The 18172-nt window shown below is 37.4% G+C and overlaps 1 protein-coding gene across 1 annotated transcript in view; it reads left to right on the top strand.

The window, feature by feature from the left end:
* Positions 1 to 623: 623 nt before the first annotated feature.
* Positions 624 to 18172, top strand: part of LOC107701535 (H(+)/Cl(-) exchange transporter 5-like) — a 23113-nt gene continuing 5564 nt past the window's right edge. The window contains exons 1-11 of the mRNA XM_016503579.1: positions 624 to 960; positions 1941 to 2078; positions 6919 to 7067; positions 7142 to 7241; positions 8363 to 8550; positions 9934 to 10056; positions 10699 to 10905; positions 11269 to 11349; positions 14328 to 14891; positions 16184 to 16370; positions 16656 to 17054. Of these exons, the coding sequence (XP_016359065.1) occupies positions 1946 to 2078; positions 6919 to 7067; positions 7142 to 7241; positions 8363 to 8550; positions 9934 to 10056; positions 10699 to 10905; positions 11269 to 11349; positions 14328 to 14891; positions 16184 to 16370; positions 16656 to 17054 (2131 nt within the window). The 5' untranslated portion in view covers positions 624 to 960; positions 1941 to 1945. The remainder of the gene's footprint in view (positions 961 to 1940; positions 2079 to 6918; positions 7068 to 7141; positions 7242 to 8362; positions 8551 to 9933; positions 10057 to 10698; positions 10906 to 11268; positions 11350 to 14327; positions 14892 to 16183; positions 16371 to 16655; positions 17055 to 18172) is intronic.

Here is an 18172-nt window from a genome sequence, read left to right as displayed (position 1 = left end):
ATGTCCTATTCTGTGACCTAAACTCCTGAAACATTGATGTCTCATATTTTAGAGCTGTCTATGCATTTTGGGAAAGAAATAAATTAAATCTGAAAATATTCAGATGTAACCCCCTTTGTATTTGTTAACATTTTCATAAGTAACTGTAATTTAATTACACATTTTTTTCTCAGTAACAGATTAGTTACATTGACGGTAAATTTTTGTTTAAATTGATAGTTTAGTTGTCCTATAAACTTAAATAGGTCATGTTCTTGTTTCGCAGCTAGTTAATGAAATCCAAGTAAAAAAAATGCTATAATTTTTGCACCTATAGGTGAAAAATCTTTTGATTTGCCATGTTGCATGTTTTAAAAATAGGCCTATTCAAAACGCAAAACACATTTTCTATAAGCAGAGTTAACAGACCCTGTTGTATTTTCTTGTAACTTATTAAAAGAAGGTACACCGCCATCTTGTGCCGACTAAACTGACTTGAACGCACCTGATGTCCTAATTACGACTTGTCAACTCGGAAGTACGAACGTCCCAGGAGGACTTGAACGCAGCATTAGAGTGCTGCTCAGGTGCTGCTGAGATTAATTGAATTATTTTCAGTAACTCCCCAAGACGTTGGATGGCGCTATTGACCTCCAAACATGTGATGTTCAGCCGTTCACGTTTTTGAGGAAAGGGAACAGTTATTGAACTAAAAAAACCCTCAGCGATGCAACGATACACGGACACCTTCCTCTTTCACCTTTATCACATGCGAAAGGTCTGAGCGACCTGTCTGAAGACATCCGTGCTGAAGAGGTTGTGAGATGCTTTTGCCGGGTAAACTGTGACGCACCAGTTGACGGAAGATTACGTCGGCATTGCTTAACCGAGGGACTTTAAAATCCAGATCACAAGATTTGCTGCCTCAGTAAAGTCCACTACTAACTAATAGCGACCACTACTACGCAAAGACCCATAGAGGTATGTATCAAACTTTTTTTGTTCGGATCCAGCCAACTGAATCACTAGGACTGATCGAATAATTCAAAAGAATGAATTAGCATTAGTGTCGAGACAGATAACTAGGATAAATGTGTGTTCAGATGAGGTAAAACATCCAAAGGGAAAAGTGTTATCAGCTACTTCAGCTGATCAAACAGAGGACATCAATAACTGGGTCATATTATTGATCTAGCTCTGCAATAATCGACAAACTATCTGATAACTTTCAAATCTGGTCAATAAAATAAGAGGAACTACTCAGAAGTCCTTATACGACGATGGTGTGTTTTTCCCATTTATATAAGATGGTTTGTAAAATGTTTGTGGAGCAAGATAAAGGAAGTGGTAGTGTTTGAACTCTGAGTGAGTTTTACTATCATCATTTCAGAGAAGCCCAGTCAAAAGGTGGTTGACCGAAGCCTCACTTTGCAGGAGGTTAGAAACCGGAAAACCGGTTCTTATGAATTTTAATAGTCTGACAGTGTTTCCTGCACTACTTACTCGACTTATACTAATACTTACACCGCCATTGGCTCTACAGTGTAGAGCGATTGACGAACAAATGACTCTTATCAGCCGTCTTTAGGCAATCAAAACATACAGCGGGACCATCGTATCCCGATTCGTGAACGAATGACTCGAATGAACCGATTTTTTTTAGTGAATCAGAAACAAACAGCGCGACCAGCGTAGCCCGATTCCTGCACGCTTGACTCGTATGAATCAATTCTTCATAGATTATCAATGACATTCCGACCAATGTAGTCATTAAAAGTCTTGATAAACGCACCATTTACAAGAATTGCGTCCGGTTTATTAGTGATTTGTCATATCTGCTCTGCTGAAAAGATGTCATAATTTCGCAACAGACTGAGGACGATAAATGAACGAAGAATAACATTTTGTTTGTTAACTCCCTCTCAGTCTTCTATGACCTTATGTTCTCTCTGCTCTGACAGGGGTGATGATGGACAACGGAGGATTTTGCAACGATAACTATCACAGTGAAAGCAGTGATGATGAGCTGGTGGATATTTCAGATGTTACAGTGAACTTCAGTGAGGATGTCCCACCTCTGGACCGAGATTACAGTGCAGGTAGGGACGCAGGCATTACAGAAGATAATATTAACTAGTTATAGTGGACACACTATACTTTTTTATTTTATTTTTATTTTTAGCTTTTATCATAGAACTTTATGCTTTTGCAAGATTAACTTGTTTGTTTTGGTGTTTAGGTTTTTTGTTTAACAAACATTTGATCGATAAAGCATAGACATTTACAGTTTGAATGGAGTATCACACACTGGTTCTGTAAAACATGTAGGTCTAATCTTTCAGCCGTGTCGGTTTGGTGGGGTCAGATCACACTCTTCTCTGCTCAGAGACAGATGATGCTGTGTGTGATGTCACTGACAGACTGTTAACATACCAGGAAGTTCCTTTTTCATGTTTGTATTTCACAGTCTATACCTTCTTCCTCATATCACACTTCCTTCTGGTCTGAAACTCTTACTGTGATGGAACGGTTTTACCTTAACGGTGCTAAGCTTGATATATGAAGTAATAGTCAGAAAATCTAGTTTCTTGGAAATGGAATTGTTTAACAAAGTCTTTAAAAAAAAATCGAAATAAAGTTTGCATGTGTGTTTTTTAACGAGTATCATATTTGATACAACAGGTTTTTATGGTTCGTATGATATAGTGAGAATATGGAGCTCCTCAAGGAATAAAAAAAAAAATTATTCAGAGGCCCAAACTGAGCAAAAATATGCAATTTGGTGCAGTTGCTGATATTTAAATGGCCAAAAAGATGAAATTCTGATAGCTTGTAATGTAACTCAGTGAGATCTTTATAACAGTATAGCAGGCTATTTAAATAAAATGCATATAAACATCCCAATAATATGGCTTAGCAAGATGATATTTAAATGCTTAAATTATCAAAGCTCTGTAGTTTTTATTGTTGGGGGCAAAACAAAATGTCTGGCAAGATGATGATGATTGAGAGATATACAAATAAAAGCTCCTCTAAAGCCTATTGTATCATTTTTGATACTGACTCACATTTTAACAAAAAATATTTTTTTAGTATAAAAAAAAGATGTATGGATAATCAAGTAATGATCCAATTTGTTTATCTGCCATGCATGGGATTTAAAAAAAGATAAATGTGACTGTTTATCTCACAATTCATACTTTTCCCCCCCCTCGCAATTCTAAGTATTAATTTAGAAATAACTCCAAATTGCAAGAAGAAAAAAAAAGGAATTGTCAGATAAAAAGTCGATATAAAATAAGAAGTTAACTTTTTTTCCTCACACTTTCCATGTTTGCATCTCACAATTCTCAGTTTATTTTCTCAGAATTCTGAGTTTCTGAGTTGCAGATTACCTTTACCTTTATTAATTTATTTTTATCCCCTGGCAGAAAGCTTCTACAAAAGTTCATTTTGAAATAGATAACAATATAAAAGTTATTCTTAAGTTTACTTTATAGAAACCAGTGAGATCAGTGAGAGATCAGTGACATTGATAATATAATAAGTATTTTGGAGAGTCTAGCTCATGGAGACCGAACCAAACTGTGTCACCTCAAATCTGTCTCAAGTTTACAGCATGCATGATTTGATTAGACTGATAAATTTACGAGGCAGACATAAGTAACTGTGCTAGGCAGGAAATGTAGTTACAGCCATCGTGTGCATTTTACCGCTTCTTGTTGAAGTATGAAGCTTGTCAGTACAAGTCACATGACCCGTTGCTCAGTATTCATTGGAATTATGTCAGCACAGTTATCCTTTAAAGATATCAGTAACGTTTGCATAACTTCATTTCATGTAAGAACGATTTGAAGAACTGAGAGGAAGTAGATTGAAAGTTAATTTTAGGTTGAGCTGCTGTTTTTCATGGTGAACTTCTCTATTCTCTTTCCGTCTTTACTCTTTCTATTAATTTTGGTTTTGTACTTAACTGGATCAGAAGTAAAAGACCCAACATATGAGATCAAAGTGAACTGAATGAGACCATATACTACAGAATAATAATAAAAACACACATACTCATTTTACAGAGCTGCTGGTTCCTCTTAAACCCCCACGCTTTAAACATCTCTAGTCAGACTCAAATAACGGTTTATGGGTCAAAGTACACAATGCTCCCTTAACCTTATTTTCCCATAGATCTATTTTGAGAGCAAAAACTTCCTGTTAACCCTTTTTAGCCTATTTGAGTATGATTTATTTTAGACATTCAAACATTAAAAAAGACAACCAAAAAATCAAGTGCAAGATTAAAACATTTTTTTTTCATACTGATGAATGGCAAACGTTTTGATTACAACATTATCTTCTCTTGCACCTGTAATTAGGCTCTTAAGTTTCTGTTGTGACCAGAATGTTTGCTGTTCCTCAGCAAATCAGTTTTTTTTTTTTTTGGTTGTCTTTTTCCACCTTCATTAGTGTGTGGGCCTTTTTTGCAACTTTTTTCCTAAAAATATAAGATTTTTTACTTTTTTTTTGTCATTTTATTTATTTATTGTCATATTTTTTTTTTTTGCAATTTTTGGAGCTTAGCAGTAGTCTCCACTCCTTGGTATGGAAAAGAGTAGCTTCAACGTTCTGCAAAATATTTTCACTTGTGCTTCTCGGAAGAAAGACGTCCTACAGGTTTGCAGTGACATGAGCTATTCCTTGTATTTCTTTTTCATTTCTGCTCAGGCTAAGATTCTGATAGCACAGGCTGCACCTTATAGCCAACTGCATTACTGTCTTATATGTCAGATGCTGAAAATATCAACATGCTTTTGTGCTGTCAGAGGCCTTGTTTCAAGTTGAACCTGAATCTTTGAATTTGTATCACATTGTTTTAGAACCAGTCTGAAGGCCTGGTGTCTTTTGCTCTACATGTGTTAAACCAGCTAAACTTGTTTGATCTGAAACATCTGACGTGTGCTTCACTTCACTTCACCAGTACAAATTCATTGTGTGTGTAAACCATAGGGCTGGGTGGTATATCAGTATATCATTTATATTCTTTATAATTCTTTATATGTATGAGGCAATACCGTTTATATCGATATACAGTAGTTTCATACGAGCGCATCTGAAAAATAGCGGAGCACGGAGTGAGCTGCTGCGGGGCAAGTGCATAATCCAATTTGTCCTAAACATGAGACATGCTCATGCTGTATATTAAGGGCTTTAAAACAACTCATAAGTTTAAATCGGTTGCCCCGTCAGATGCTCTGACAGACACGTGCTGACAGATAGGATACTTGCACTGTTTAATGAATTTTGCAATGAAATTGCATTTCAGCGCAATAGAATAGGAGTGCAATAATTCTGACTAAAATATACATTTTGCTAAAATATTTGTTGGAGAATAAATGTGCCATATGTAGAAGTTTAAACCTACAAGTAAGACCAAAAATTATTGAGGTCATGTACATATATTGCACGATAAGTCGATATATTGATTATTGCGACAGGCCTATTTAAAACTAGCGCCACCGTGCGCGCCAAACTGACAGAGCTCAATTAAATAGGAGTGCAATAATTCTGACTAAAATATACATTTTGCTAAAATATTTGTTGGAGAATAAATGTGCCATATGTAGAAGTTTAAACCTACAAGTAAGTATATTTTTATGATCGCACTAACTATAAAGTGACTGTAATGGGGGTAATCAAAATATGCAATTAGTCTGTGCTTTTTAAAAAAAACAAATTTTTTTTAGTTTTAGTGAATTTAACTTCTGCTTTAAAAAGCATTATTTTGGTTTTTAGATTGTAATGTTACAATGCTATAATGTAATGTGATTTTAACCCTTTTTGCACATAATATATAGCATAGCCTACATGGTTACATTCACTTTATTTTTCATAGCCTTTAATATGTACATTGTTTGTTGGACAACATTGGGCAGGATGTGAAATATTTTTTTTTTTAATAAAATTTTCAGCCAAAAATACAGAGATATGATTTTTTGGCCATATTGCCCAGCCCTATGTAAACGTACTTGGCAATAAAGCTCATTCTGTTACAACCATAGACAAAGCAACTTGTCTAGTTATCAATTCCTGTCTAGACCGATCGCATAGTATTGACACTAAATGTAGCATTCAGTCACTTAAATCATAGTTCTTGGAATAAAGAATTTTGTGTTTTCATAGTTAGTCATTGTTTCCGAGTAAACATGCTAGAAGTAAAATAAAAGTGCTTTATGTGACGTGGCCAAGTATGGTTACCCATACTAGGAATTAGTGCTCTGCATTTATCCCATCCTAAGTGCACACACACAGCAGTGAACACACACACACCGTGAACACACACTCGGAGCAGTGGGCAGCCATTTATGCTGCAGCGCCCGGGGAGCAGTTGGGGGTTCAGTGCCTTGCTCAAGGGCACCTCAGTCGTGGTATTGAAGGTGGGAGAGAGCGCTGTACATTCACTCCCCCCACCTACAATCCCTGCCGGTATGAGACTCGAACCCGCAACCTTTGGGTTAGGAGTCCGACCCTCTAAACATTAGGCCACGACTTCCCTTATGTATTGTGTAAATGCATGTAACATTCACTGTGTATCCTGTTCTAACTGGCTTGTATTTTGACTTTGACTTCATCCAGTGTTATTTGTGGTCAGCATTTGAAGTCAACTTCAGCCCTTTTTGTTGAGTCTGTCTGGCTCTGTCAAAGTGCATTAGTTCTGACCTGCCAGCAGTATCACACACACTAACAGCTCTGATTGACAATGCATTAGTGAACTTGTTGTTATCTGTAATTCCTCTCACCACAATGGGAATTGTCCATGATTAATTGGCATTTTATTTGCATTCTGCTTTCACAATAGAAAAATGGCATGGGCATGCAATGCTGCACGGAAATATGCAGAGTGTCTGCTGGTTTCCCATGAGAGTTTGTTGTGTTTTGTGCCTGTAGGCGGCTGTAAAGCAAATTGGAGGCCGAACAACAGTCCTAAGCTGATAGATCTAATGGATGACACCGTTCCTGGCATTGGCACCTACGAGGACTTCAACACCATCGACTGGGTTAGGGAGAAGTCTAAAGACAGAGATCGGCATAGAGAGGTGAGCAGGTTATTCCACCTGCTTATGAAACATTACCCCTCAGTTCCTGCTTTAACACCTCATCGTTCTTTCAGATCACCAATAAGAGTAAGCACTCCACAGTAGCCTTGCTCTTCAGCATCAGTGATGCCTTTTCCGGCTGGCTTCTGATGCTTCTCATTGGACTCATGTCAGGTCAGCCCACATCTTGCCCACTTCCTGTTTACTTAAAAGTCACAAAGTGCCTTGAAAAACAAACTTTTCTTCAACCTGCAACTGAATCACACATAAAGAGTGCTCCTTTTATAATCACTTTAGTTCCGTATAATACTATAGAAGAATAATGGTACATTTAATAAGAGTAGAATATATTATTTTTTTATATAAAAATTAGATTTTGCTCATGTTACTGTTGTTAATAAAAGTAAATTTTGTATGCTTTCCAATTCAAGATCAATGCTTTACTGTCAAATGTCTATTACCAAGAAATAAACGTGTAATATTATAAACTGCACTTATTAATGTAAAACAATAGTAATTTTATGATTAAATTATCTTTATTTTTATTACCCCCACAACCCCTCCCCCAAGCGCTACCAAATCTGCTCCTGGCACCACCATCTGTAGAACTAAGTGGCCCTGAGTATAGAAGCATATTTCTGCCATTAAAGGAAAAATCCTAATTATAACAAAAATGTTGAAAGTATGAAATAATAAATCATAATAATATGACCAAAATTATTTAGAATTACTGTCAACAATTATGCAGTTTTATCTCATAATTTTGAGTTTGTGTGTCATAATTACTTTTTATGACTAATAATTATAATTTACCAAAGCATTATTTTTTGTGTGTTTGTGTCAGAAATGGCCTTCCATATCAAATAAATTCATATTCTTGCTCATAAGTACACAACACATCACACAGCAAAATTATACCTCAGATGTTGACGAGATGTGCTATTACTTTTCTTTGCTATCAGATCTATGATTTTAGCCTGGTGGGCAACAAAAAAATGGAAAAATCTCATAAACTTGCACTGAAGAAAGGTACTAGTGTCATATCTAGGGGCCAGAATATCATAGAAACTTGAGGATGAGCTTGGGCCAGTAAGCAACCACTGAGAAGGCTGCTAAAAACGGCACTGTACAACCACATAGCAACGCTCTGGCAAACTCCCACAATTCCCTAGCATTGTGATAGATAGTTTGCATTGGATTAACACCACTCACATACCCTTTAGAAAATGTAAAAAGTAGTGATTGTGTATGATGTGAATTGAAGGTTTTTTGTGTCCCATCTCACCTCTCACCAGGGGCCTTGGCTGGAGGTATAGACATTGCTGCCCATTGGATGACGGACCTTAAAGAGGGTGTGTGCCTGAACGGGTTCTGGTTTAATCACGAGCACTGCTGCTGGGCGTCCAATGAGACCACTTTCCAGGAAAGAGACAAGTGTCCCCAGTGGAAAAGCTGGGCAGAACTCATGGATGGAGTCAGTGAGGTGGGTTCAGGCACATTGCGTGACAGAGATCTATGTTACCAGTGCAAGAGTACAATAACAAGGGGAGAATATTACACATGTAATCATTTCATCATTATGTTGTGGTTTACGGCTTTGAATCAAATTTTGCATAAATTTTTCCAGTGACATGAGAAAGTGCAAACATTTGTGGTTGTTGTTTTCGTAAAACAACACATTGTTACTGACATGTTGACAGATGAAGGACGGATGTATGTTTCCTTTTTATATTCTGTCTGATTGTTGTAATAAGTGTTTCCAATTTAGTGGAATCTAAGATTTACAGGCCTGTTTAAGATTTCCAAATAAATGTATGACAAAGTGTTCTGCGAAGGCTAAATGAAATGAGTTCCAAGTGCCTCTCTTCACAGTTCTTTGCTTGTCACTGGTGTTGGTATGTACTACCGTTCAAAAGTTTGGGGTCGGTAAAAATGTAAAAATGCTTTTAAATAATAAGTCTTTTATGGTTACCAATGATTAACTTATTTGTTCAAAAATATAGTAAAACTTGAATATTGAAATTTATTTTAATATATTTTATATATATAAGTAATGCATCACTGATTTAAAAACTCCAGTAGTGTCACATGATCCTTCAGAAACCATTCTAAACTGCTGATTTGGTGCTCAACAAACTTTTCGTCTTATCAATGTTAAAAACAGTTGTGCAGTTTAATTTTGTGGAAACAGTGATGCTTTTTTTCAATATACATTTATTTGAAATAAAATAATTTATATCATTAGAAATGTCTTTGCTGTCACTTTTGATCAATTTAATGTGTCCCTTTATATTTTCAAATATCTGACTGACCCCAAACTTCTGTATGGTAGTGTATATCACCCCCTTGTGGTATGAAGAGAAAGCTACAATATTCTTTTTTTGAAGAAATGACAATAAAACACGCATTTTAATCTTAGATTTAATTATATTTTTGCTAAAAATTATATTAAAATTCAATAAATTTGTACTAAAAAAAAAAACCTGGCAGCATATGTTCTTTGAATTTAAACTTTTATTCACACATCCTGAATTTTAGCAGCCTTTTTTAAAAGTAATTTCTGTAGATCATTTTTTAGGATGCTATCTCTTGAGGCATTGTTTTAAAGAATTTTCAACCAACACATCATTGGGGAGGGAGGTTCAAGCCTTAATTAGGATGTACGACTCCTCAAATCTACCAGTATTAATTTCTTTATTTTTTTTAAACTCAAAATTATGAATCATGTTTCATAGCCTTCAGAATGTGAGTAAATAGTATGTGGTATGTAAAAACAATTGTGGCCTCTAACTATGGATATGTCCTGTAGGGGGTGACAGTGTATAAGATCCTTTTGTTTCACTTGTATCCTGTGTGTGTCCTGCAGCAGGGCAGGGTAAATGTGCTGAATCATTTCATGTATGTGAGCTGGGCTCTTCTCTTCGCCTTCCTGGCTGTGATTCTTGTGAGAGCCTTCGCCCCTTATGCTTGCGGTTCAGGAATACCAGAGGTGAGCTGATTCTCAAACGCTCACACACACAATGCGTCATGTATCTTTCCACACATTCAAGCTCTTTTCCCAACAAACCACTCATTCTAGGACTTTTCTGTTTTGTCACTTCAGCTTCACATTATACGTGACTTCAAAAACACCCCCGTTAAGTAGTAGCCACTTTATACCTCAAACTCTTTCTTCAGTTTTATTTCAAACTGTCTGAGTAAAGTGAGATAGTGAATGGAGACAAGCAGTTGGATAGAGATTATATCTGTATATTGCACAGTTTTCGACAGTTCCACAGTTTTCTGCACTGTTTTCAGATGTTCAAAATGTTTTCAGATGTTCAACCACAATTGCTTCTGCTTTCTAACCTTGGCAGAGAGAACAATGAAGGGCTTTCTGACATAAGTCACGCTGTCTGTCTGACAAAACCCCATGTTAGATTGTTGTAGTTGTACTACTTATCTAAATTCATGTGGAGGAGTTGTCAGAAGAGATTTAAGGACATTTTAAAGGGCTGTTTTTAAAACGTTTATATGCCAAGAATAACTGCTTAAGTGAATAAAAAGAACATTCCTCAACTTGTGGTCTGGAAAATGGCCAGTTTTTGCGAATAATTTTAAATCCTGACTTACCCGTCTTTAATTCTTGCAGATTAAGACCATCCTGAGTGGCTTTATAATTCGGGGTTACCTGGGGAAGTGGACTTTGATCATAAAGACCATCACACTGGTGCTGGCCGTCTCGTCTGGCCTCAGTCTTGGGAAAGAGGGTCCGCTGGTTCATGTAGCCTGCTGCTGCGCAAACATCCTATGCCATTTCTTCACCAAATACCGTCGAAATGAGGCCAAGAGACGAGAGGTGAGAGGAACTGGGGCGGGAGATAAGGAGAGGAGTGATGGAGAGATAAGGGAGAGGGGAGTGTGGGATAGACTGACGGAAAAGTAACAAAGTATTTTGCGTCTTGGATCAAAACTTGTAATGTAATACATTGATATAAGCCTCTTGGCTTGGTCTCTGTTAACTGATGTGCTGGAAGTTGCCAGTGCCGATTTGGTAATCGAAATAGCAAACAGACAAGGCTTTTTCTAGACTATCTAGGCTGATGTAATTCATTGTTCATGAATTTAGGATGGTGAATGTGCTCTTTATTTTATTTTACTTGGGAAATAAGAATGCGATGGAATGTAAATGAGTAAATATACATTTTTGTTTGTGTATTAGGTGTTGTCTGCAGCATCTGCAGTGGGAGTGTCTGTAGCGTTTGGTGCTCCTATTGGAGGGGTGCTTTTCAGTTTGGAAGAGGTAAGCGTTTTATATTTCTGTAGTCCTTTCATAAACATTGAGTCTTGTATATTTCTGAATTGTATGTTTCTCGTGTTTTTTTTTTTTTTAGCTTTTGGAAAGGTTATTAAGCAGTCAGCTAAGTAAACCCCAAATAAACCCAGATGGGATCAGGGATCATTTTGAGGGGGTTATTTCATGATAATGTCCAACTGAGTGTCTCGGTATAGAAAAGAATCACCCCCCTTTAAAATAATCACATTGTGTTGCTTTTTGCTGCGGACACGGTTTTTGTTTTATCCAGCTGTATTTACTCAGTGCAACTTATAACATTCAAGTAAACGATATAACAGCAACGTGTCAGAAAAAAAATTAAAAACCAGATTCATTGTGTTGGAAAAAGGATCACCCGCCCCATCCTAAAAATGACTTGTAAACTCAATCAGGTGTAGCTAATCACCTTCTCAATGGCACACAAAGCCATTTAACTTTCAACTGTGATCAGCTGTGGTCATTTTGATTAGCTCAGCATGAAAAGAGCTTTCCTGGAGTATTTCAGTCCTTGGTAGTGCAACTGAAGCAAACAAGCAACTATGAGTGGCAAGGCACTGTCAAAAGATCTCTGGGATAAAGTTGTGGACAGGCACAAGTCAGGAGATGAATACAAAAAAAAATTCAAAGGCTTTATCAATGCCTAGAAGCACAGTGAAGTCTATTATTAAGAATTGGAAGGTATGTGGTATAACAGACCCTCCCTTTATCAGGATGTCGTTCCAAACTGGATGAAAGAGCCAGGAGGAAACTGGTCAGAGAGGCTATCCAAATAACAGCATTCCTACAGTAAAGCATGGAGGGGGTAATGTCCTGTTATGGGGGTGTTTCTCTGCAGCATGCAGTCACAGCTGAGCTTTGCCAAAACGCACCGTGAAGATTCTGAGGCAGATGAGACTAAAATGTAATTATTTAGCCTCGACACCAAACAAAATGTGTGGTGGAAATCCAATACAGCTCAAAACACCATTCCTACAGTAAAGCACGGAGGTGGTAATATCCTGTTATGCGGGTGTTTCTCTGCAGCAGGGACTGGAGCACTTGTCAAGATAGAAGGAAAAATGGATGGTGCAAAATACTGTCAAATTCTTGAGGAAAATCTGCTGCCCTCTGCCAGAAAGTTGTCAATGGGAAGAAGGTTTACCTTTCAACATGGCAATGACCCAAAGCACACAGCAAAACTGACCACAGAGTGGTTGAAGGAGAAAAAGGTGAATGTCCTTGCATGGTCTAGTAAGATCCCAAACTTAAACCCCATTGAAAATCTGTGGAATGACTTGAAGACTGCAGTACACAAACGGTAACCATCAAATTTACATGAACTTGAGCAGTTCTGCAAAGAAGAGTGGGGAAATATTGCAAAGACTAGATGTGGAAAGTTAGTAGACACATATCCCAACAGACTAAAGGCTGTAATTAAAGCAAAAGGTGGTTCAACAAAGTTTTCTTAAGCCCGCTCCTGCTGAATTTCTGAGCATTACCGCCACTCCCGCAACGTGTGTGTTACGCTCCCGCAAACATTCTTATCGTCTTATTGTGTATATATTGCATCAATGAAAATAGTTCCAAATATAGTAACAGATGAGCCGCTGCGCATCTCGAACACAGTCGAGTTTCATTCATGAATGAAAGTGCGTTTTTGAACGAAAAGCAAATAGAAAGTCCTATTTTTTAAATTTATTTTCTTAATATTTTTTTGCAGATTTGCACATGTACAAGGTTTAAAATGTTCATTAAATATTTTCAAAAAATACTGACGTTTTGAGCAGCTGCATGTTTGAGCTGCATTCCTCTAGGTCAAAGATGAAAAAATGGGATTTACAATAAAGTAATTTACAAAATTATTTTGACTTGAGTTTATTTATTAATGAGTAACGTATCTTTTGAGTGAATGTGCACATTTTTAATGTTAACAGGTTTTACCATGTCATTACAACATTTAACCACTTTTTATTAATTTAAAAATTGAGAAATTCTTTCAAATTTAAATCTTGTACAAGAACTACAGCAAAAACCAGTTTGATGCACATTTTATCAATATTTTAGAAATCGAATTTTATTTATCACCAGTACTGACTTCAATGGATTTCATTAAATTCTTTTGAACACAACTGCTCATAACGGTCTAAATGTATGAAACCTACACATTCAAAAATAAATGGTGCTTTAAAAAGTCCTTGAAAGTCCTTGAATCTGGTGTTCATGAAAGAGTGGGAACCCTGAACAAAATACTGACACAAGGGGGTGATCCTTTATCCTACTGATTCTGTTTGTTTTTTTTTGTTGTTGCTGTTATATTTTTCACTTGGATGTCATACGTTGCACTGAGTAAATACAGCTGGATTAAACAAAAGATTCACATATACATTACCATTAAAAAGGTTTGGTGTTGGTAAGTTTTTTTTATTTGTTTTAATTATTATTATTACATTTTTATGTTCTTAAAGTCTTTTTATGCTTACCAATGCTGCATTTATTTAAAAAATACAGTAAAAACAATAATATTGTTTAATATTATTATAATTAAAAGTAACCGTTTTCCATTTTAATATATTTTAAAATGTAGTTTTCAGCAGCCATTACTCCAGTCACCAGTGTCACACGATCCTTCAGAAATCATTCTAATACACTGATTTGGTGCTCAAGAAAGTTTTATCACAGTTGAAAACAGTTGTGCTGCTTAATATGTTTGCAGAAACTGTGATCCAGTTTTTTCAGGATTCTTTGAATATAAAGTTCAGTAGGGCAGCCTTATGCCCTCAATGTCACTTTTGATCCATTTAATGTGTCCTTTAATGAGTAAGTGTTAATTTTGTACTGACTTTTTACTGACCCCAAACCTTTTTAACAGTAGTGTATGCTGAATCATAAATAAACTGTGAAAACATCTGCTGAATGTTGTTTTAACATCTGACAGTGACCATATTTCTCATGCATTTCTATTTCAGGTCAGCTACTACTTCCCTCTGAAGACTCTGTGGCGTTCGTTCTTCGCTGCTCTGGTTGCAGCATTCACCCTTCGCTACATTAATCCTTTCGGCAACAGCCGATTGGTCCTTTTTTACGTGGAGTTCCACACTCCCTGGCATCTTCTAGAACTCATACCTTTTGTGCTTCTGGGCATCTTCGGTGGCCTTTGGGGGGCTTTCTTTATTCATGCTAACATTGCTTGGTGCCGTCTCCGTAAGAACACCCGCCTTGGCCACTACCCTGTCATTGAGGTTCTGGTGGTCACCCTGCTCACAGCGTTGCTGGCGTTCCCAAACGAGTACACTCGGATGAGCAGCAGCGAACTGATCTCTGAGCTGTTTAATGACTGTGGTCTGCTGGACTCATCGAAACTCTGCGACTACACCGGCAACAGTGGAAGCACATCTGGAAGTGTTAATGCGACTGCCGCTAATGGTCTGGGGGCTCGGCTGGCAGGGCCAAAACTCTATACAGCTATGTGGCAGCTAGCTCTTGCACTGGCCTTTAAGATGTTCATCACTGTGGCTACATTTGGCATGAAGGTAACAGACCTAGATGCGTTTTTGAAGGCAGAACAAAATATCGGGGCAGTTCTGAGAATAAAACCACAAAATGAGTTAATATAATGGTTTATATAATAACTCCACAAATTTACCATGGTACAATATAATTTTGGAAATTGTCATGTGACAACAAAATGGCTTCCCAAATGTTGGTTTGGTGGGCTTTTTTAACTTGGAAACTGAGCAATTATTATGCCCATTTCAGCCTTTTTAATGAGGGGAAAATAATATGAAATTGATACATATATGTGTGTGTGTGTGTGTTTTAATCTAATATTTCTATTTTATTTATCTAATATTTATATTTTAATTTATTTCAGCTTTATTGCAATTAATGAAGGCGATTTATAGTTAATAACTTCACAATTTTATTAACAATACCTACACTGATATATTCCTCTACATGTATTCCAAATATATTTGGACCTAACAATTACATTATTATTTATTATTATTATTATTATTAGTTACTTTTCTTTGGTTTCATCGTCTGAGACGGTTTATGTGTTATGTGTCATTATTAATATGAGGTACCAGAGGTCGGCATCAAACAAAAGGCAAAATTTGGGTATTGATTCAATCCAGTCACGATAAAACCTTCAAAATGTCTTGAAGTTGTCAAAGTGCTGAATGCATATCAAATAGAATATACTTTATTGTCCTATTTCTGGGAAATCCATCTTGGACAACCATGGCATGGCCAGTACATAACATTAGACTCACATAGCACAGTACATAACACACAATAAATTACTCCTAACCAAAATATATTAAAAAGCTACAGTATACCAATATGGCATCTCATTTTTGCATTTCTCTATTGAATAATTTAACCACAGTTGGCACAAAATAATTTTTGTAGCGATTTGAGTTGCACATCAGAATCCTCAACCGTCTCCCTGAAGGTAACATGTTAAAATTGTCATGTAAAATGTGTCATCAGCAACAATTTTCTTAGCTTGTCTTAAAACGGATACCTCATACATCTCCTGTCTAAGTCGTTTCGCTTCCCAACCTATTATTTTTTTTAAAGCAGTATGTACAAGTTGACAAGTTTTGGTTTTGATTGGACAGTCAGGTTTCCATCCCATGCTGCAGTACCATATCTTATCAAACTCTCCAAAACAGACTGATAAAACAGAAATAAAATCTTCTGATTTACCCCAAATACTTTAAACCTTCACAAAAAATATAACCTCTTTGTGAAAATATCAAGTAAGCTCTGCCATCTTTATCTGTTAATTCGGTTTTACTCCTTGTTCTCTTTCCAGGTGCCATCTGGTTTATTCATCCCTAGTATGGCGGTGGGGGCCATAGCAGGCAGACTTCTTGGAGTGGGCATGGAGCAGCTAGCCGTACACAACCACGAACGGGACATTTTCAGAGGCTGGTGCTCTCCAGGGGCAGACTGCATCACGCCGGGCCTGTACGCCATGGTGGGCGCAGCAGCCTGTCTGGGTGAGGGGTGATTCAGCTGCATCTCTGCGAAAATCTACTGAACATTCATTTTCCAGATGATTTATTTTTCACTTCGCAACCAAATTGCCCTACGCAGTCTTCCATGCAGAAGCATTTAATGGTGGCTTTCAGGAATGTAGCCTGACCTTGCTTAGTCGCATTTTTATTTCCTTCATACATTCTAATAATTTGCATTAGACTGTTAAATCAATACATCTAGCTATAGTCTTGCTGCATTGTCAAATTAGCAAGCAAGCATTTTTTTTTTCCTCATTTCTACTCTAGGTGGTGTGACCCGTATGACCGTCTCTCTGGTGGTCATTATGTTTGAGCTGACAGGAGGTTTAGAGTACATTGTGCCCCTCATGGCTGCTGCCATGACCAGCAAATGGGTCGCTGATGCTCTGAGTCGCGAGAGCATCTACGAGGCCCACATCCGCCTCAATGGTTACCCTTTCCTGGAGGCCAAAGAAGAATTCCGCCACAAGACTCTTGCCACAGATGTAATGCGGCCGCGGCGGAGCGACCCACCGCTGTCTGTGCTGACGCAGAGCGGAATGACCGTAGAGGAGGTGGAGAGACTCATCTCAGATACCACCTACAGCGGCTTTCCTGTGGTTATCTCACAGCTGTCTCAGAGATTGGTGGGCTTTGTGTTGAGGAGGGATCTGTTCATATCCTTAGGTGAGTGTCTTTTTATTGGTCGCTTCACATATTTACGCTATTTACAGGGTTTTCTAAGTCAAAGAAAACTGTGTGTGTGTGGCAATACGAGGGCTGTCCGGAAAGTATCCAGCCATGTAAAATGAAAAATACGAGATGAGAGATGTAATAGGATGCTTTTCCAAAAGCTAAATACACCTTTGAAAGGGAAGAGAGTTCAGACCGTCGATGAGATTCAGGAAAGTAAGACGAGGCAGCTGATGGCGTTTACGACAAAGGATTTTGCAGTCTGTTTTGAACAGTGGAAGAGACGCTAGGAGAATTGTGTGAGGTCCCAAGGTGCCTACTTTGAAGGGGACCGACATAGATATGTATAGGTAGATTCCTCATTAGCGACTGTTTCTATGGGCCGCTATACGCAAGTCGTCCACCATATTGGAATGTCACCGCCGGTTCGTGAACACTCGAGAGCAAGTTGCCGGTGCATCTGCACTGTAACTGTAGTTGTACGCATGAACAATATATACAGTGGGTACGGAAAGTATTCAGACCCTTAATAAATCTGCAAAAATGTCAACGATTCTGTTTTTTTCTGTCAATATGGGGTGCTGTGTATACATTAATGAGGAAAAAAAATTAACAAATTATTTTAGCAAATGGCTGCAATATAACAAAGAGTGGAAAAATTGAAGGGGGTCTGAATACTTTCCGTACCCACTGTATCTTCCGTAGACTTCAGAAGATGCTTTTGCCAAACTAACACAATACAACAAGACTAAGCCGTTAGCTAACAAGGCATTAAAAAGGTACTTTAGTTTAAAAACCTGTAATTTTTGAGTTAATAGAATTTAAAAACACATACCAACACAATTTTACCTGTGAAAGTTTATCCAGTTTCTTCAGGAATTTAAATTTAGGCGGTTTTTACTACCAGATGCTGTGCAATGTTGTTGCAACTTGAAACTCATTGATTTTTATTGAGTGATGACATATTGACCAAGATGGCGGACGCGTCTACGTGCTGAGGAATCTACCTATACATGTATATGTATCTATGGGGGCAATGTTTCTTGTATCTTCTTCGATAAATGTCGCTATTTTTCATGTGCCATGGCTGGATACTTTCATATATATATATA

The sequence above is a fragment of the Sinocyclocheilus anshuiensis genome, unplaced genomic scaffold (assembly GCF_001515605.1).
Source record: "Sinocyclocheilus anshuiensis isolate Anshui unplaced genomic scaffold, SAMN03320099.WGS_v1.1 scaffold2404, whole genome shotgun sequence".
Lineage (NCBI taxonomy): Eukaryota > Metazoa > Chordata > Actinopteri > Cypriniformes > Cyprinidae > Sinocyclocheilus > Sinocyclocheilus anshuiensis.
Note: the sequence above shows the minus strand (reverse complement) of the source record. Positions and strands in the feature narration are given on the sequence as shown.